The sequence below is a fragment of the Sitophilus oryzae genome, unplaced genomic scaffold, assembly GCF_002938485.1.
Source record: "Sitophilus oryzae breed Bouriz unplaced genomic scaffold, Soryzae_2.0 scaffold_179_pilon_pilon, whole genome shotgun sequence".
Classification (NCBI taxonomy): domain Eukaryota; kingdom Metazoa; phylum Arthropoda; class Insecta; order Coleoptera; family Curculionidae; genus Sitophilus; species Sitophilus oryzae.
Genome location: NW_022146501.1, coordinates 1123084 through 1145449, shown reverse-complemented (window position 1 = coordinate 1145449; position 22366 = coordinate 1123084). Strand labels below are relative to the sequence as shown.

At 31.7% G+C, this 22366-nt stretch overlaps 1 protein-coding gene across 1 annotated transcript; it reads right to left on the bottom strand.

Annotated features, from left to right (window-relative positions):
* Positions 1-602: 602 nt before the first annotated feature.
* Positions 603-20924, bottom strand: LOC115882667 (probable multidrug resistance-associated protein lethal(2)03659). The gene is made up of 14 exons (XM_030900860.1): positions 20677-20924; positions 15135-15368; positions 14126-14329; positions 10747-10973; positions 10507-10663; positions 9795-10447; positions 9318-9741; positions 8992-9267; positions 8609-8933; positions 7247-7397; positions 6058-6288; positions 4245-4712; positions 2890-3205; positions 603-1019 (listed from the first exon to the last, which is right to left on the bottom strand). Exons 1-14 carry the CDS (start codon positions 20751-20753, stop codon positions 827-829), a joined length of 3936 nt encoding a protein of 1311 aa, XP_030756720.1. The 5' UTR covers positions 20754-20924; the 3' UTR covers positions 603-826.
* Positions 20925-22366: the final 1442 nt, after the last annotated feature.

Here is a 22366-nt window from a genome sequence, read left to right as displayed (position 1 = left end):
TGGTTTCCATTTAAAAAAAAACATAAAATATGTCAAAAAAGACAGGCTTTAGAAAAAATCGGAGAACACAAACTCATCAGGGTTGTGATTATCTACAACTTTTATCTGAAAACTTTTTGTCTAAAATCTATACTAATATATAAAATCCTTAAGTGACTGACTCACTGATTAATCACGATCCTGCTCAAACGACTCAACGTAAGAAGCTCAATTTTGGCGTACATGTTGATTCTAGGGTGTAGAGGTTCGATAAGAAGGGATTTTTCGAAATTCCAGTTCCAAGGGGGTGAAACCACCCCTCAAATATTACAATATTTTTTATTTAAAAAACGGTCAAGTTTCCGAAAAAACGCTTAAACACGTATATTTTATTTTGTTTTTTATATATTTTAAGATTTTTTAAAAATTTATACAGTCTGCATCACAAGTCTGCTTAAACTGTTTGACGTTTAAAGATGATTTTTGGCAAACGGATTGACTGTGGGGTGTAGAGGTTCGATAAGGAGAGGTTTCTCGAATCTCAAATTCCAAGAGGCTGAAAACGCCACTCAAATATTACAATACAAATGATTACACGCTAGTAAATAAATAAAATAACTATGTAACTTTGATATAACTTGTTTATTCAGTTTTATTAAGTATTAAGGAGTACTAAAAATAATTATGAATAAATTTGTACCAAAAATAAAAAAAAATCTCGTGAAAATACTGCGTAAAGATATGTTTACAAAGTAAGAATGATCACAGACACTGGCAGATAGGTATATTGGTTTAGTCTTTTTTCGTTAAGTCCTAAGCCTACAAAGAAATAATTTGAATAATTTTTCTATTCAGTTTTCTTTAAATAATTTTCCTTCGCGATGTTCTCTAGAGTTTTAGACATGTTTTTCCCTGTATCATCCACCAAACTTCTTAGGAAACCATTTTCTTTTTGCAGCAACACGAAGGGATGATCGTATTCTTCTATCATCCCTCCGTTCATCACCAGTATTTTGTCCGAGTCCATTACAGTATGCAGCCTAAAGAGAATTTTATTTTTATTGTATCGTATTTTGTTCTATACTCTGTCCCGCAACAAGAACAGTTAACCTAATAGGACTGATCATTCAGCCAAAAGTATGCATGCGAAAACTCTTCGCTTTGTGACGTCATTGTAGTCCTTGTCATGATAGTGTGTGTATTATTGGTTGCCGTATGCAAAACATTCATTATTTAGTCATTTATTTATATAATTACCTTATAGACTGTTAAATCATATTAAATATTCGCATAAAGCATTTTTAAGGACAGCAGTTCCCAGCATCACCTTTTGCAGCCATTCTTTCTAGAGTACTTCCATATTTTGCTTAATTAATTAATTAATAAACAATATCGTAGGCACTTAGTAACAATCCACCACACAAAATGGACGTATTTATAAACTCTATAGCTCTAAAAACTTTAAAACACCGTTTTCACATTTAAAATCGACAAAATAACTCAAAATTTCTCACCTGTTATTTTTATTAGCTTACCACAGGCAACCAATAATACATACTATCATGACAAGGACTACAATGACGTCATAACTGTCTGAAGCGCGGGAAGAGGCGAACGTACGTCTTATGAGGATGAGCAATCCTATTAGTGTACCGTTCTTGGTCCAGCAAGAGGATCTCTGACAGTGACAATTGTGTCTATCATTATCTGTCATTTTTGAGATGTTCTAGGTCGAAGAGATATACAGGGTTGTCCGAACTGTATTCCGGAAACTTCGGCAGCATATTCTGCAGATAAAAATAAGTAAAAAAGTTCGTATCAATGTATGTCCAGAAATGTTTAGTTTCGGAGATACAGGGTGTAGAAGTTTCATTTTTATTTCGATTTTTTGCAAATAATTTCTGAAGTAACGTCAATATTTGGATGAAAATTGGTGTCTGGGAGTTTTTTGACGTGAGAAATTTTGAGTAGGTAAGGGAACACTTGCCAGACAGCAAACTTTTACTGATTTTCCTGTCTGCGTTACTGTTTTTATTTGTTTTACTGTTTTTACTGGCTGCTTCATACTTTTTGACGTCTGTTTTACTGTTTCTTCTGTTTTATTGTTTCTTTTGCTGTTGTTGCTATCTGTTTTACTGCTTTTATGATGTCAGCTTTTATACCTCTATAAATAGAGAGCCAAAACAGTAAAACAGATAGCAAAAACAGCAAAAGAAACATAAAAACAGAAGAAACAGTAAAACAGACGTCAAAAAGTATGAAGCAGTCAGTAAAACAAACAAAAACAGTAAAGCAGACAGGAAAAACAGCAAAAGTCTGCTGTCTGGCTCAAGTGTCCTCATACCTGCTACTGTTGCTCGTAGCGATTTTTACCAAGAGGTCTTTTTTACGTAAAAAACGTCGTAAATGTATATTTTTTTACTCAGTAGTTTTATACAGGTACGGGAGAAAAGTTATTACTCTCCAAAACAGCTAAAAAATATGTAGGTGGCGCCCTCTACTAATAGGAGTCATATTGACATCAAAATCAAACTACTCGTGTCACCAAACTTCCAGACACCAATTTTCATCGAAATATTGACGTTACTTCAGAAATTATTGGCAAAAAATCGAAATAAAAATGAAACTTCTACACCCTGTGTCTCCGAAAGTAAGCATTTTGAGACATACATTTATACGACCTTTTTTACTTATTTTTATCTGCAGAATATGCTGCCGAAGTTTCCGGAATACAGTTCGGACCACCCTGTATATTTTCTATGGATATAAAATGCAGACGATGTGAAAGTTATTTACAAAAAAATATCTATAGATCATACCAAATACATTTTTAGTCTGTGATGTGTGTGTTTAAAATATGTTTATAATTTGTTCACATGAACGAATCGTAGGAGTTTTTTAATACTTTACCTGTGGGCTATCGTGAACACCGTGCAATCAGCAAACTTCTCTCTTATGGTGTTCTGGATCAGCAAATCAGTGTGGGGATCAACGTTGGCAGTTGCCTCATCCATAACCAAGATCTTGTTGTGTCGGATCAAGGCTCTGGCCAGACACACCAATTGTCTCTGGCCTACACTGAAGTTTGATCCTCCTTCAGAGACGTTTGAATTTAAACCCGCTGGCATGTCAGCAATGACATCCTTTAGTTCGACTTGTTCCAATGCGTCCCACAAGATGTCGTCGCTGTATTCTTCGAAAGGATCTAAGTTTCGTCTCATTGTACCTGCAAAGAAGTGATATTTATTATACATTACTCCGGCAATAGTGCTTCGGTCAAATCTTGTTGTAAAATATGTACTAGGATGTACAGGGTGAGTCAACGATAGAGTAAAGTCCATTATCTCATTTGTTTCGAGGTTTACAAAAAAATTTAAATATAAAGTAAAAAATTGTCAGTGGTGCCATTGTTTCTGAAGTTGGAGTACCAAAATTTGGTAGGAGAGTTTTATAAAGATGAACAAAAAGATATATATATAAGATATTTTTGTTAAATGATACATGGTGTTCAAAATATATTTATGAATTTCAACTACTTAAAATTAAAAAAGCTCAAATTTTTTAAACCGGACACCCTATATATTATCATTTTTTCTGATAGATTTTATAAAACTCTTCAACTTTTATTAAGTATGTCATATACCTATTTTTAATAGTTTGCCATTTATTCCAATTTTTTCTATTTTTACCCCATATTTTTAATACAATTACCCTATAAAATCATAGTTGCCATGACAAAACAAACTATTTATTACTTAACAAGTTTATTTATTCTTTAACAAGTAGCTTAATAATTAGTTACAATTGCTGGTATTAGTTAAAATTAATTATCTTTACCTACTCAAATTAACTAAAATCGCAGTCGTGAATTTCTTGGTGTATTTCTATATTATGGAAGATGACACTTGAATTTTCACTGCAATCTAACATTTGTTTAAACAAATTTAAATATTACAAAAACTATTAATTTTAGGTGTAAAACATTATATATAAGAAAGTTATGGAGTTTTACGCAGAATCTAAAAATAAAATAAAAAATAGGGTGTGCCATTTAAAAAAATATATGTTATATTCGCCACACTTTTTTGAAGCACCCTGTATACTCTATAATAATTTTAAAATGTATATCTTAACCGTCCCTATAACTTTTATATTTAATATTTTTTTGTAAACCTCGAAACAAATGAGATAATGGACTTCACTCTATCGCTGACTCACCCTGTATATTGAATAAAATAAATATCAATTAAATTGAGCAAACCTACCTGAAAACAATACAGGCTCCTGCGGTATGATCGAAATTTTTGTTCTGACTTGTTCCAGAGGAATTGTTGTTGTATCTATGTTGTCAATAACGATACTTCCTTCCAGGTCATACAATTGAAACAATGCGGAGATAGTTGATGATTTTCCAGCGCCTGTTCTACCAACAATACCAATTTTTTCTTTGGGCTCCACGGAAAAGTTCAAATTCTTCAACACATATTCGTCTTTTTCGTCGTATCTCAGTTTGACTGCTTTGAACTTGACCTGGCCGTGATCCGGCCATGTTTCGGGTACTGTCACTTCGGAACATCGTTCTGGTTCCGATTCCAGCTTGGTGTATTCCAAAACCCGTTCAACTGAAGTCATTTGGTTCTCTAGTTCACTCCATTGACGCATGCCCCATTGGAGTGAACCCATCAGACCCATGTATTGGGTTATTATCAGACCAATGTCTCCACCGTAGAGTACTAGAATAATAATGAGAATATTTTCTTATCCTTTATTTATTTTTTTATCTTTATTTTTTTTTTTTTGAATTTAATATCTACAGGGTTGGGCAATAGTGCGTCGGCATCTGTAGCTTCTAAAATAAAAAACGTGGGAATTTTGTTTAAGTGTAAACCTAAAGTATGTACAAGGATGTATTCCAGGAAAATATTTCAAATTCTATAGGGTAGCTCAAAAAAGTGTGAGTGGATTGGGATGATTTTTTTAAATAGAACCCCCTGTATATTATCGCATTTTTCGCTTCCTTTCAGATCACTTTACATAATCCTAAGATATGAGTAAATATATTTCGATAATTTCGGAGATTTTAATAAATAAAAAATATTTTTCAACCTTTTTTAGAAAAATTATTACAAATACAAGAAGTGTCCTGAAATCAAAATTATATTAGGTATTTACTTTAGAGGGTCTGTACTTACTTTGCTGTAAATATCGTAAAGTTAAAGCATACAGGGTGTTCAAAATTCTACGCCAAACTTTCTAAAATATAAAATAATTTTTCTTTGTTTTTTTTTTAATGAAACACTCACACTGTATATTATTTTTTCAATAGATGGGGAATTAAAAAATGAATATTTTTTGTAGTATTATTTCATATGGTTCTTTCAACGGTAAAATACGGAAGAAAAATTAATGGGTGGCTTTGATAAAAATTTACTGTGGAAAATGCCATATGAAATATAAAATCGCTAATATCTGCGAAACGGTTAAAAATTTTTAAATACTCTAAATACAAAAAATGTTAATTTTCTAATTCTCCATCTATTGAAAAAATAATATACTGGGTGTTCCATTTAAAGAAACGACGAAAAATTATTTTATATTTTAGAAAGTTTGGCGTAGAATTTTTAACATCCTGTATGATTTACGATTACCATATTTATAGCAAAGTAAGTACAGACCATCTAAAGTAAATACCTGATATATTTTTGATTTCAAGACAGTTCCTGTATTTTTAATATTTTTCTTAAGAAAAGCTGAAAAAATATATTTTTTTTATATATTTATTTATATCTTTGAAACTATCAAAATATATTTACTCACATCTTGAAAGGAGAGTCAAAAATGCAATAATATACAGGGTGTCCCATTTAAAAAAAAACACCCCGATCCACTCATACATTTTTGAGCCACCCTATAGAAGTTAAAATATTTTCCTGAAATACATCCTAGGACATAATTTAAGTTTGCACTTAAAAAAAATTCACAAGTTTTTTATTCTAACAGCTATACAGATACCCGACTTAGTATTTTTGCCGAACCCTGTATATGATCAATCATGCAAGTTGATATGATAGAACTAACCTTTATTGAAGTAGATCAGAGTAAATGTAGCCACCCCTATGCAAGTTACTGCTATTGTGTCCAGCCAAAATGCGAAACATCTGCTCGAAGCAATGAACAAGAACCAGGCTGCGCTGTGTCTATTTTGCAGCTCATCGAACTCATTGATGAGCAAAGTTTGTGCTGAGAAGGCTCTTATGGTACTTAAGCCTTCCACTGAGGCTGTCATCTGGCTGAAAATAGGACTTTTTGCTGAAAAAAATAAACGAAATCGTTAATATTACTATTATTTATTTTTTCTGATTTTCGTGATACTAAATAGAACACCCTGTATATTAAAATATAAACGTATTTAGATTTGACGTCCATTTTTTATTTATTTATTTTTTAAACGACAGAAAGAAAGTTTTGAAATATACAGGAGGATGTTTAAAAGTAGAGCTACAATAATACCAAGCTATAGTAATGGCAAAACATTTTCCGATGCACGTCATCAGGCATATCGGCATTGACATTAAAGTCTATAAACCTGACTAAATGAAATTTTAGCAAAAATGTTTAAGTTTGTTGTATAATTTAAGATAACGAGCAGCTATTCATTTTACTTTATAGAGCAAATGATTGTAACAGATATTTTATTTAGATTAAAGCTGCAAAAATTAGTTTAAACCAAATTTTATTATCGCTAGGTTAGTCACATTGCGCCGTTTTCAGCAAGGTTGTCGGTTATTATTTGACAATAATTGTCCTAATGTCAGTCTTTATTTTGTATAATACAGTGTTGTTGTTGAATCTTTGTGAGTAATTCTCGTTTTTTTGCCTATTTTGTTGTTATCAATAAATAAATAAATAACGCTTAAAATAATCTTCATATTGGACTAGTTTTTGCCAATATTTAATAAGTAAAATAAGCTATAAAACAAATAAATCAATTAATTACTAAAATATCAGTTATTAAATTAAAAATAAAAGGTAAAAATCTTTATAAAAAGAATATAAGAAATATATTGTTTGTCACTTTTAAATTAAGATTCATCTTATAAATCCATCACAATCTGGCAGCGCTGTCGCCATCGCTTGTCGCTCAAAGTTGATGCCGTGCATCGGAATTTGTTTTGCGATTACCATAGTAATAACACTTTATTATTTTTTTATAAAAACTTCTGCGTTTTCATGGAGTAGTACTATATCAAGAAAAAGGTTTACTTACTTATTGACTCTAATCGTTTGACGTTTCTACTTGTTTTGATATAAACACTCCTGAACATGTAGAACAGTATGCATATAGCCACGGCTGGTAGAATCAGGTATGGTTCCACTATAACTGTAAGTACGATGGTACCGAACATAAGCAAAGCTATCTGAAATAGATAAGTTATTTTATTAAAATATGGAATGAGGAAATGCATCACTGAGCGATCCCTTCCTAACAAATACAGGAGTTAGGCAGGGATGAAAACACTTTGCGTAACAGTCTTTTGATGCCTGTCAAATACACACAACCAAACTTATGGAATCACTCTTACCCAGGGTGTTGTAACATATGCAAGGTACTTGGAATTAGGAACACACAAGGACAGGCCCAGGCAAAGTCGTCAAAGTGTCACAACTGAACAACAAAACTGCCTTGTGTGCCAAATTGCTAGAATAAATCCCAATGTTTCTCGTCCAGAGCTACAAAGACAACTTCTGGCAGCTACAGGTGTGAACGTTTCAGTTGAAACCATAATTAAAAGGCTTCGTGCTCGATGGTTTTACAGTAGGAGAGAGTTACGGATCCCACAGTTATTTCGACAAAATAAAATTGACCTGCTAAATTGATGCCTTCAACATCAAAACTGGACAACTAAGAATTGACAAAATGTTCTTTGTTCGGAATTGACAAAATTGGCCTAAGATCATCGAATTCGGGTTCTCAGAGCTCCAGGAAGACGAGCGAGACTTCAGTCTTCCATATCTGTACAAGATATAAAGAAGGAACTGTAATGATATGCGGAGGTATTGATTGATTTGGTGCTAGAACCAATCGTTAGTTTTTGGAGAGCTGCAATTGGGTATAATTTTAACTTCTTGTACGATAGTGCACCTCCCCGTACCAGCAGAGTGACAAGAGAATGTCTTGAAATGGAAGGTGTCATAGTTTTGAACTGGCCCGCATGTTCACCAGATCTAAACCCTATCGAAAACTTGTGAGACTAGCTCAAAAGAAGGGTTAGAGCTCGTCGAAACCATCCAGGAAATCTTGCACATCTTATTGATGCAGCATTAGCAGAATAGGAAAACATACCCCAAGACAACTTTGCATAAGTGCTAGGGGTGGCAACAAGGAATATTAAAATTATCAATTTTCTTTTTGTTTTTGCTTTTTGGGCATTCAAAATTTAAATCTTAATTTCGTTTTAAAAAAACAAAAAAATACCATTTTGTTTATTTTGGGAACTGATTATTTTTTTTTGTTGCTATATGGATTATTTTTCATTAAAAGTCATTGGTAAGGACTGAGTTTTATTAATAAACACAAAATTTTTCCGCAAATTTTTCTGAAAAAACAAAGCTTCTAAATTTAACTTACTTCAATAAGATCAAGCAGAACTGAAGGAATATACTCATCAATCAACCCCATATCCTTGGAAAACCTGTTTAGTATCCTTCCCGTAGGATTGGTATTGTAGAACTTCATTTTAGCTTTGACAATTCTAGTAAAAATGAAGTCATGTAAATTCCTCGAAGCTACAGTAAAGAATACCAAGTAATACACGCTTTTTGCTATAGCAATAATGATGGTGGAAACTATCAATCCTGAGTAAATATAAATGATTTCTTCCCTGTTTATTTCTACATCTTCCGTACTTTGGTTTGCTTGAACTCGATCAGCGTATACTTGTTCTAAGTTCACCCTAAAAATTGTTGTTTTTAAGTTCTCCAAATATTTCGAAAATAATTGTATGGATTTACCAGTAAGTGACGTAGTATTCGCTCCCATTGGCTGCAGCCTGGCACAAAACGAACCCCAAAACCAGGATAAAGATGCTACACATATTTCCACCTGCTTTAAAATAGTCCTTGTAGACTTTTCCAGAGATTTTTCCACTGCCTTGACTTTCTTTTGAGATTTCTGGTTCTTCTTCTTCATCTGATTCATCCAATTCCATCATCTTCAATTCTGAGTTTTGTCTAGAGATGGCTTTCCGTTTTTCTTCTTCCTCTTCAGTATATTCTTCCAGTAGTTTACTAAAAACAGTATAACTAAATTTTAAGTTACAGGTTTAAATGGTATTTACCTAAAGTTCAAACCACTACTTTGCAACTCTTTGTAGTTTCCTTCCATCTGAATCTGTCCGTCGTTCATGATGATAATTTTCTGAGCGCCTTGCAAATATTGAAGCTGGTGAGTGACCAGAATCCGAATTTTGTCCCTCAGATAGTCTCTGATACAGCTCTCGAAAAGATGCTTGCCAACGTTTGCATCAACAGCTGAAAGAGGGTCATCCAGCAAGTAAACATCTGCTTTTTTGTAGATACATCGGGCTAAGTTGACTCTGGCTTTCTGACCACCACTTAGGGCTTTACCACGTTCACCAACAAGGGTTTTGTCACCGTAGGGTAACAAGTTAAAGTCAGATTTAAGGGCACAAACCTGAACGACTTGTTCGTATCGTTCTTCGTCGAACTCCTCACCAAATAGAATGTTTTGCCTGACATTTCCTACAAAAATCAACGTTACATCAACGAAACTAATCACCCTGTAAGGATTTTACCATAAAATAACCAAGGTTCCTGAGAAGCAAACGATATTTTTCCGTTTAGTTCCATATAACCGTTTCTTATAGACAATTCACCTAGTATCACATTGATAAGACTACTTTTTCCACTTCCTACTGGACCTATAATGGCCAGTAACTGTCCAGGATTAACATTTAAGCTGATATTGTGCAAAGTTTCATCGGAAGAATCCTCAGACCATTTGGCACTAACGTTATGTAGTGTTAACTTTGCTCTAGCTTGAACACCTTTACCATATCCATTTAACTCAGGTTTATCTCTCAGAGATCCGTTAGATCCATTGGTTAAAGCTTTTTTAACTGGTTTTTCCTTGTCTATGCTTAGAGAAAGGTGTTCTTTTTCTTCCGCTGGTTCTATTTCTTCATAACTGAGGAATTTCTGAACTCTGTGAATGGAGATGTTGGTTTCAGCAATGCTGGAGATGCTAATCGAGAAAAGGATGGTTATAAATGGTCTGAGGACGTTGTAGATTGCTGTGATGGCGAAGACTTTTTCTGCATTTATTACGTTTCCCAACAAGACAAAGCCTAAGATGCTGATGAAAATTGAAGTTCGGGCAATGAAGACTTCGAAGGAATAAATCAGACCGAAGATGTAAGCCCTTCCTTTGATTGCCTGCATTTCTTTTCTGTAAAAATCAATTATGTTAGGATCTTTTGGTAAAGAATTCAAAGAAAAATACAGTACCTTCGCGCAAAAGACACTAATTTAGCAAACGGTTTCTCCCAACAGTACATTTTGATCACTTGAATTCCTGATATGACTTCGTTCATAAGTCTCACTCTTTCATCAGTTCGAATTGCTGTTTTCAACCTCAAAACCGAGGTTTTTTTGGCTAAATAAGCTGAAATATTACAACTGTTATAGAAACTAAAATACAGGATTAGGGTATTCATGCATGTTACACCATAATATGTCTAAATTTACCTTGTATAGGCACGAATGACAGTAAAAAGGCAACACCGAACAGGGATGCCACTCCTATCTCTCTATACAGTAGCCATGTTCCAACGGCCACTTCTATAGGGCCCACCCAAGCAATGTGGGCCATTTGGAAGCCTTGGTCGAACCTTCCTAAGTCATTGGAGAGTAAGTTCACCATCTGGCCTATGGTGGTCTTGCCCAAAGCTGTTCGACTCAACCTCAATGTTTTTCTGTAACATAATAACCAAACAGGATAGAGAGGATGTCTAGAAAATAATGTGACTTCACCCTGTATTTTGCCAAATAGAAAATGATCAAATTTATTTTATTTTTTCAAAGAGTACTATTGTAGTACTCTTTGAAGTATATAGTAGTATTTCTCTTGAGTATATAGTAGTATTTTAGTTTTTACAAAGATAACTAAATACAGCCAGCAAAACAGTAGGTCTTAAAATGAATTTAGCAAAAAATAAAGTAATGTACAGGGTGTCCCACTAAGAATAGCTCTCGGCTGTATCTCGGAAAGTATTAGCCGTAGGGGCTGCGGAAAAAATATGTATAACTAAAGAGGCTATGGGAAATTGCTGGAAATTATTTTCAAGTTTGTAGAACGACCGCTAGGGGACGCAACTGCAACAAAAAATAAGAAAATGGAGTTTTTACATAATTTTGCGTAGATAAGGTGCACTATAAGTAATAGCTTCATAATCTTCAGTAAATTTTGAATATTTTTTGTTAGAGCCATTTTCCCCTATCTATCAAAATAAAGTGGTGGGGGAAGGTTAGATCTGTTTTTATTTGAATATTAATAACTCTGGACTGGATGATCGGAATCAAACAAGCGATGGCTCGTTTAAAAGAGATTTTCTTACTCTATATTATACCGTATAAACAATAATAATAAGATTTTGAACGTAGACGCTAGGGGGCGTTGTCTTACAATTTAACAAACATTGCGCGTTTTTTCAAAAAAATTAAATGCGATAGTACATGTAATTTTAGCTGATAGTGAAGAGTAGTAAAAGCTTAAAAAGTCGGCGAAAACCGCATCTTGATATCTTCTGTCAAACCGAAGATATTAGCACAATTATAATAAATACCAAAAAATAAGCCCTTAATTAACTTATTTTTACAACACGGTATCAGTAGCCCTCTTGATTATGCCCATTCTAACAAAAAAAAATAAGATAGAAACAGTTAGTTTATGTAAATTAAAATTAAAATCGACGAAATTCCAGAATACTAGAGGTATTAATATCTAATAATTAAGATATTAATAACAGTGAACAAGAAACGATGATTCAGTGAAGTCATGGTAGGCTTTGGAAAAAAGTTGCCAACAACTTCAAATAATAAAGGCATTTTGAGAAAGCAATTAAAAGATAAAAAACGCTGCTAAGGCAATCAAAATGTTGATCTAATAACAATTTGACGTTTATACTATTACGTCAAAAGCAACTTTTTTCCAAAGCCTACGATGACTTCACTGAATCATCGTTTCTTGTTCACTGTTATTAATGTCTTAATTATTAGATATTAACACATCATCTGGTATTATGGTATTCTGGTTATCACACCTGAGTAAACATCTGAGATACCAAAAAAAAATATATTACTTTATCAGGAAAATCTTCTGTATACAATCAAGAGTGCTCATACTGTTCATCACCGTCTATGCATATGTTAAAAAATAGTTTTTGTCAATTCCTCATAATATAATCTTATCTAAACAATTTTGTGCAAGCGTTTTCACCGATCAATGAATGAAAATGTAAATAACTTCTATAATTTTAATCGAATGCTATTCAGTTAATGGTGTTTTAACTAGCATAGTTATTAAAACTAAATGAGACCTTGGAAATTAATTGTCGAAATAATGCATATCAATAAAGAATAATTTAAATGTTTCAAACATTACGCAATGTTAAATAAGAGATAATTTATGAACATTTCACCAGGAAATAGTTTTAAATAAATAAAGAGAAATATTTCAGACGATTTAGCAAATTTTAATCCCACGGTATATAATAAAGATAAAGATAAATCATTTTATCGCAAAGGGACATTTTTTATCATTTATCAAATCGGCATCTGATTCAATCTGACAGTTTAACTATTGAAAAATCTGAATTTTTTAATATTTTACTTAATAAAAATCTATAATATTTAAATAAATATCATAAAAATATATAATAATGTTTTTCCTGACTTAGAAGATAAGTAATACTCGAAGTCAGTAAACTGGAAAATTTACTTATTCCAGTAAATTTACGCATTCACTCTTCTGTGTAATACGAGGCGTTGAAGAAAACGTCTTGATTTAAAAAAATATACAGGGTGTGTCTTAAATAAGTGCACATATTTTTAGAGGTGGCACATTTCGGTAACCTAAGAACTATATAGGATGTATTCTAGGACATATCTAGGATCTATAAATGTCTGTGAGGTTGTTTTTGCGATTTTTTCTTTTAAATGTTGTATTTTTTTAATCATTTTGTAGATTACATTTAGAGAAATAAAGACACAGACAAAATCCAGTAGTTTTCAAAAATTACAGATTTTTTTTCTTAAATTTTAAAAGTAAAAGAACTGTTATTTTGGACTTTTTTGGACAAAAAACATTAAAGATATATCTTTTATCGAGATGTGCGCTTATTTCAGTCTCACTCTGTATATTAAACTTCTATTTTCAATATTAAGTGTAATATTAAAATAGTTAATAAAAAAGCAATTAAGAATAATTATGATCTCAAAATTATACAATTATTGATATTATAAACGAAATATTGCATTTTTTGTAGCTGCATGGTATACTGGGTGTCTCTCAAAAGTGACTCACCTCTATAACTTTTTTATTTTTTCAGTCACTTCCTGGGTCACCGGAAATGACTACAAATTTTGATTTTTAAATGGAACCCTCAGTATTTTTTTTCCTTTATTCGATAGAAAATGGCACTCTGTATAGAATGGCATATGACATGTCAACTTTTGACATTTTCGCTATAATCCACATGATATGTCATTCTATTCAGAGTCATTTTCTATCAAATAAAGTAAAAAAATACCGAGGGTGTCATTTAAAAATCAAAAGTTGTAGTCATTTCCGGTGAAACAGGAAGTGACCGAAAACAATTCAATACGCCAATCAATCCTGACTTATGTCATATACTAACGTACTGAATCTCGTTTTTTTTTCTGAAGAAATAAGAAAGTTATAGGGGTGAGCCACTTTTGAGAAACACACACCTATAGAAAAACAATTTTTAGAGATAACGATCTGTAACATCAATCGATGAAATATACAGGGTGTGTAACATACGTAGTAGTTCTATGTCTATACGTAATATTACTACACAGTCTGTATTACAATGAAAAAAATTACCTGTATATAAGAGATCCACATGCTACTCGCATTTTCATTGACAGATGCTGCAGGCCCATCATTTTCGGATGCGCAATTATATTATCAGCTACCAGGCACAGAATTATGGCACCGCAATAAAAGTAAGCTTCGCTTTCTGATATAATCGTTTGACCTGTTTCAAAATACTTCACTAGCTTACCTATGGAAATGGGTATCACAGTCCTAAAAACGAAATGATGATGTAAAAGTATTCTGATTTCATCATGAATACCATACAACAAAATCTGGATAGATTGTATGTACGACTCAAGAAAAAGACGCCTAAACTAAGATTTAAGGCATTTTAGATGCATAGATTTTGCTTGACAGTCGCTTGAGTGAGTCGATGTAAATTAAGAGTTATTGAAAATATTTTTCTTTGAAAGAAAATACATATAGGCAAATAACAGTGAATGGGAATCTGTAAAATTGTCTCAGATACTGGCTTTTATCAAAGCCCGGAGACTGTATGATGAGTTATAACTCATGGGGTGTGTGGCCGAAGGAAATATATATTATATTTCAAAAATCTGCCTAGGGCTTAGTTCGATCCTGTGTTAAGCCACACCCAAAATTCAAAACACACGTGCTTTTTTTTAAGGCTTGATTAAGGTTTACAGAGCTTCAAGATTTGCCGTAAAATAGCGAGCAATTTTTTACAAAACCATATAAATTATATATCACTGTAATCACAAAACTTCAATCTATTTTCTTACTGTAACGGAATTTTAAATTATGTCTTTATTTTCGAGAAAATTTAGACAAAACATAAGGAATATTTTGTTGATGCTTGACCATCAAAATCTTAAAAATAAAGATGTCTAAAAATGTGCTACAATGCGGATATAGTATAATCCTTTATCTCTAATTTCCTCCTTGATTTGTGTAAAAAATACCTAGCCAATTTTACATAAAACGTTAAATGCCGAACGCTTATTTTGCTACTTTTGAAATGGATTCTTAAGTTAACTAGTATTTTGGTACTTACACTAGCATTATTTCATTAACTAATACTATAATTCCTAGGATAAAGAATCGTATTCCGAATACACGGAGTAAGGCCAAATGTAAGGCAAACTTTTTGTGTTTCTTGTGTTCCTCCTTCCATGCTTTCTCCAATTTCTCTCCAATGATGGCGGAATCATGCGAGGGCAATGGAGAGAACAGGTCGTCTTCTGTCAGTTTTTCCTTGTAGGTTTTTTTGAAAATTGGAAACATATATCTGAAATAAAAGAAGAAAATATGACGTCAGTTTTAGAGAGATTTAACTTTTAGGCTGGGTGTTCCATTTTTGTGTGTTTTACAGGGTGTTTCTTTTACGAGGAGAAATAAAAGTTATAAGATACAGGCGACATTTTAAAATCCGCCCTGTATTTTAGGAATTTGGAGGGCTATAACAAGGTAAATAAAATAAAAAAATAATAAAATAGAGATACTTCCTAGCAAAAAAAAATAGTAACGCCTCTGAATTCTAGTTTGAAAACTCTATGGGACTCTGTGTCAGTGTTGCCAGAAATTTTCCAGCGAATTTCTTCAAGAGAGCCTTAAAAAAACCTTCATATTCCTTCAACTTGACAAAAAAATCCAGGTCTTGTGAAAAATCACCAACTTTCCATTATTTTACCTATTTTTTAATTAGGAGAAAATTTTTAAAATTTATTTCTGGTAATTTTTGGACAGTGATGTATTTAAATAAACTTTTTATTAAAAAAAATAACACGATCAAAAATGCTGTGATAGATACTCGACAGCAATATTATAAAGTATGTTTCAAAAAATTCATTGCTTACAATAATTGCTTGTTTTCAACATCAAGAATTTTAGTTTTAAGTTATAGTATGTGTGTAATAAGACGCGTTAAAAGTTAAAAATGCATCAATTAATTTTTTGTTAAATGTTACTGTTTTTATTTTATTTTCTTTTTATTTTATTTATTTTATTTTTTTTTTATTCTTTTATTTTATTTTATTTTATTTTTTTATTCTTGGACATTGTAAACATTTATAAATGTTTATTTTAAACAATAAGACTGACAATATTATTTGTATAATGTTTTGTATTATCTTTTGTTTGTTTGTTTGTGTACCTTGTTTGTTTACTTTGTTTGTTTATTTTAATAAAGGCATTTATTTATTTATTTATTTTAAAGTCCTTCGAATTTTTTGACAGCAACATTGCCAACATTGCTCTAAACTAAGGCATCCTTAATTAAACACCGTTAAAGTGAAAAAATATATGTTGGAAAAACAATAAATACTCCTACTCTATGCCTACTACATATTTTAACAATTTTTTTTTGTGCAAAACTACCATAGAAACGTTCATATTGTCTTCTTCTTGGATAAAAACCCTTCAGACTCTTCAATCGACGAAATTTGACAGTAAAATCCTTCTTATTGAAGAAAATCTTTAAATTCTGGCAACACTGCTCGGTGTTCACTTTTTTCATAATATTACTAAAGTATTACCGAGATACGAGGGGAGTCAAAAAATGTAGTATATCAGGCACTAAGAAGGCTAGGACAAAAAATCTGCGTGTAGCATCTTTAATTTCATAAAAAAGTATCATAGTGATGTGAAAACCGCATCTTTGTATTTCCATTCATAAACGAGAAATCGCATAAAACACACAAAAATGGGACACCCTGTAGGTACTTCCGTGGAAGATTTCCAACAAGGAACGGTCGATAATTTTAAACATTCGGTGTGATTCGGTGGCCTTGTGGCTCGAAAAATGCAAATATCTGATTTATGCTTACCCAGACTCAACGAAAACCATATCGAATTATTTTACAGTTTCCTTTACTGTTTATTCTGGTTCATGAGAAAAAGCTTCGTGAAAATTGTCGTGAACAAACAAACAAATGTATTGAAGGCAATTAAAATTGATTGGTTTGTTTTAATTAGCAGTAATAATAAAAATGAAAGTCCCTAGAATCGATTACTTATGGGTTATGGTCGTTTAAAAAAAATGAGGACTATTTAGCAGAAAAATATTTATGTGATTTAATATTGCCACGGGATATTACAGACAATGCATCGTTTCAGGCGTTTATGCATATCATGACATCGTTTTTAATGAGTGGCAAGATTTTGTACACTCTTAAGTCCACTCCACACGTAACGTTTTACTTTACGTTTTGCCGTATAAGTATGTTACGTATAACAACGTCAAATTATGCATCTGGTTCACGTAGAATATACAAGGTGTCCCATTTAAATTAAACAAGTCATTACCGTTTAAAGCTGGTAATTATTTAATATAACTTTTTAGACACACTAGATGTTTTTTGTAGGAAATTGTAGAACTTTAGTAGTTCTTTAGTAAGACTGAACAGGTAAAATGTTATATATAGATGCAGCTTAAAAATGCAATTTATTATACTGTTTTGCAATAAATATTTTTTTTTAAAGTTGAATTATGAATTCTTATTAAAACCAAGATCGTATGGACATCAAATAAATGTATATGAGAAGTAATTGTTGATATTTTATCTTAGTACATATTCTATATAGGGAATTTAGATAAAAAAATCCGCTGTTAAAGGTAGTTCAAAATTTCATCAGAAAAAAAGGTTGTTATCGCTTGACAAGTACTTTTCCATATCGTATGTAATTAGAGACAAAGTAATATAAGTACCTACTAAACAATAAGTGCATTATTTAATTTATGCGTAAAATATTAAAAAAATGCAATCGTGAAAAATAGTACCGTATGATCGAAAAAAAAACGGCGTCAAAGAAGGCTGGGGAATGACAATCGATGACAATTTTGACGAGGTCAATCTTTAGACGTCCTTTACTAAAATAATATTTTTTTATTTTGTCCAAATCTTACTACGGCCTCCTAAAAACACTAGCACTTAGTTAAGGTACACCCTGTATACCTCAAATAAAAAATATCTAAGTCCAGCTCTGATTTTACTCATATAGTAAGTATAGAATGTTCAGCCATCGTTTAACGTGACGTCATATATTGTCGAGCTCTCTCAATCACTTGCCAACCGGACGAAAGAGATTGGTGACGTCATTACGGCATTTCGTAAATTTACTGCATATTTTTTTCAGTAATTGTCATTGTCATTTGATTTGGGGTTATAATTTTATTGACGGACATCGATCAATGTCAAAATGAAAATTTGATTGTTGCTGTGAAGCAAAATTCAATTTTTTTATTGCAAAACTGCCTCAAAGGTTTAACCAAAATGAATCATATAGCGAGTTGCTAATGCTTTAGAAATAGGAATTTCAACAGTCCAAAGGATTGGAACTAAAAGGATCATAACTGATGAAGTTTTCAAGAAAAGATGAATAAACGCCAAATCTCAGATACACCCTGAAACTCATATTTGACAAATAATGATGACGTCACGGTGAACGATGGTTTAACAGTCTCTATTTATGACCCTGTGTTGTTTTTTCTCGGGAAAGGAAATAGTAATTTCCTTGTAACCATTTGCGGAAAAATTCTAATCGCTTGAAGCGATACAATAATGAATTCTGTGAATGGTTATGAAATAGTGCAGTATTGTATATAATTATCCACCGATTGTGTTGTTGGCAGACATGTGCTTGATTGAGAAACCTTGGAGAATATAATGACAGGCCTGATGAGGTCAAAGTTCTGTAGATTATAGAATATCAACCGGTTTTTTTTTGTATACCGTCTGGTCCATGGTGATATATGCAAAATTGAATCAAATAAAATTAAATCAAATTTCATTTTCAAAATTCTGAACTTTTAAATGTTTAAATTCGAAACAAAGTATACTGGATGTCCCAATATACCGTGGACATAATATATTAAAAATGTGTTTATTTTATTTTATTATTTTTGAACCAACTTATTTTGATTCAAAAAATACCTGGTAGTCTGTGTCCACGGAATATTAGGTCACCCTGTATATCTTCTCGAGGAATCGCGAATAATGTAATGTAAATAATTCTCTGTAAATCTCCAAAGGATAATGTTCTTGTTGCTGACTGTATGAATAAAATTTACATACAACTGCCATTGTTAAGAATTCATCAAGTTTATCACACTTTGTTTTTAAAATTAATGAGCTATACAATCCTTTTGCCTTATTTATTATTTATATTTTATATTATGTATTCAGCCATAAATACAGCTCACTAAAAATAAAATCAATAAGTAAGTATTTAAAACTGTTTCAGAACATTTTGATAAAGATAATCTTAGTGATCTGATAAAAAATCTATAAAGATTATTACTTAGGTATGATTTAGTTTTTTTAATCTTTTTTAACAGATTAAAAACTGAAATATACTAATTTCATCGTTAAATAACTTAATATCATGTTGTAGAAAGTTAAATTAATTTTATTTGAACAATTTTATCAACTAATTTTTCCAAAATTAAAAATAGAAATTTCAATGTTGGAAAATTTTGAAATAAATATTAAAAACCATTGTATTCTCCAGATATCTTATACCCCCTATAATTTCCCCCTATTATTCTACTTGAACATGGTTTATAAACAAATAAATAATAATTAAAATAACTATTATATCTCTAGTCCTTTCTAAACATTCTTCTTGATCCTTGAAAACTGAACTTATTTAAATCCTATTTAAATATTAACAATACTTATTGCATTCATTGTTAATAAGAATTTTGTAAAATAATTCAAAAATTAGGGTCAATATTCTTGTAAAAGGTATTGCGCCATATTAAGAACATATTGCAGGGAAATTTCCAAAATTATCTAATACAATTTATTTTTTTAAATAACTAATATTCTCTATACAGGGTGTCAAAAAATATTCTGCTGTTGTTTCTACAGATAAAAATTAGAAAAATGTGTAAATTATATTATAATAAAAAATATGATATTTTGTCTCTTGATATTTTGTCGATTTTGGTCTCCTTGATGAGATTTAACGCAATTTTATTAATTTGCCTTGATCCAAGTCTAATAGCAGCCTTTAAAAAATTTAATATCATTAACTTGCCTAAAGTTTTAAATATGTACTCATTGATTCCTCGTCAAAAAATATGAAATAAAGTTCCAATAAACATGGGTATAGAAATGCATAGTTTTAGAGTTAGAGGATGTTAAAACTTTTTAAAATTAGTTTTTTTGTAATTATCTTAAATACCATTATTTTTTTATTTAAAATTTCTGTAGGTTGGACTAATAGCAACAATAACTAATAGTAATAATATTTAATAATAAATTAGGTGTAACACCCTGTAGCTACGAAAGAAAGCAAAATCGGACCTATGTTGATATGGAAAATAAATCATATTTTTACGTGATGTTTTTTGAAGCACCCTGTATAACAAAATGCGATAAAACATAGAAACATACACCAATGTTAATATACAGTATGTCCCCTACTAATACCGTACAGATACAGTAAATATTTCTTTTATTGGGAAAGAAAATAATTAAAGCATGTCAAAAAAAAACATCAAAAATCTTGTATATTTTTTTTTCACTAAATAAAAAAAACTTTTTGACACCTAATTCAAATTGATTTAAAAAAGAAACGTCAAAATGACTTACGCAAAGATCAGTTCTGACAGCGGATTGGCGTTTAGAGAGGGATTGACTCTCTTCGGGCATTTTCCAGTGTAATCCATGTTTTTTCTTTCTTTCTCGACACTTATCTGAGTGAACAAAGTGGATTCTTTCAACGAGAGTATCCGGTAAAGTCGAGATAGACCTCGCGCGTGTTGTTCTTGCTCCAAAGCGGGCCAATGACTGGCTTCGCGAGCAAAATCAGCTGTTAAACGGCTGAAAGGGAACCGAGGACGTCAGACGTGGATTCCAACGTGTATATTTGCGCTGGCCAAAGTTTAGATAATCGATGAATTCTTACGAGGTGCGGTTCAAAAGTTTGCTAAGGCCGAGCGTCCACAACACACGTTTACTCGACAATCTGTTTTCAACTAAAAACAAACTGCTCAGTTTGCCACATTTTGCAATTATTTTTTTCTCTCGATCTTGTTCTTTCGCAGCCATGACATAGTCAAAAAAGTTGAAAACTTCAGGAATTTACCGAGTGGCTAATTTTAATCGTGAATAACTTTTGAAGGAGTAGGTTTCACAGAGTACTTCTCAGGAAGCTATCGATTGCGAACTAACTAAATCGTTACTAATTACTAATTTTGAAAATTTCTTTTTAAAATCAAAAAAGGTAAAACTAAAACCTAAACTATCATTTGAGATTAAACGGGAAGTTCTAAATAATGTTGCCTATTCTAAACAAGAAAAAATTATTTATAAGTTTTATAACATCTCTAATTAAATTTGGATGAAAATAATATTTCTGTTTGCTATTGGTAATTTTCTCAGGGAAAATACGTAAATAAAAATGACTTTTTAAGTCAAAAAAAGTCAAAAATATAAGTTATTCTAAAAAAAGACTGTCCTTTTCAAAAAAGGACAGGTGGCAACCCTAGGTATTTCTGGAATGGAAATTTAATGGCAAATCTACAACTTTAGTTTGAAAATATGTTCCGGTCACCTATGTTTACAAAAATGTCTAAAATGTGCTTTACTATTGCCTCCATTATCTGAAAAAAAAATTGAAAGAAAAGTCACCAACCACAAACCTAATATAGAACTGTTTCGGAAGCCTGAGTCACTCTGTAAATATTCAAAAGTAACTGAAAGTTTATATAGAATTAACTGAAAGTTTAAATTGAAAATCTACGTTGGAGCGATTTTCGAAAACTACCTACTAACGTTTCAACATAAGTATATGTGGGATATTAATTATATTATTATATTAGACCTTATAACAAAACTCATCTGACGAAAAAGTGTTAATGTAGTATATTAATATGGAGTAAAAATTTTACTAATAACTTTACTTTTACTTTACTAATTAAATTCGTTCCAAAAAACGATACGCCACTGGCCATGAGAACAATCCAAATGGGCCTAGTTGCCGGGGTCGGAAATTTTAGACTTCTCTGTCTCTTCTGTCCTTGTCTGACACATTGGAATGTTTGATACACTACCAACGAGTATTTATGAATGAGATATTCGGTCTATATTTATAATGTCTTTGGGCTGGACACATTGCTAGAATGGCAGACGGGAGATGGACCAAAAGACTTATAGAGTGGAGACCAAGAGCATAAGGTATATTTTGTTGATGTTTGTCCATCAAAATCTTAAAAAAAAGAAGTTGTCTAAAAATGTGCTACAATACGGATATAGTATAATCATTTATCTTTAATTTCCT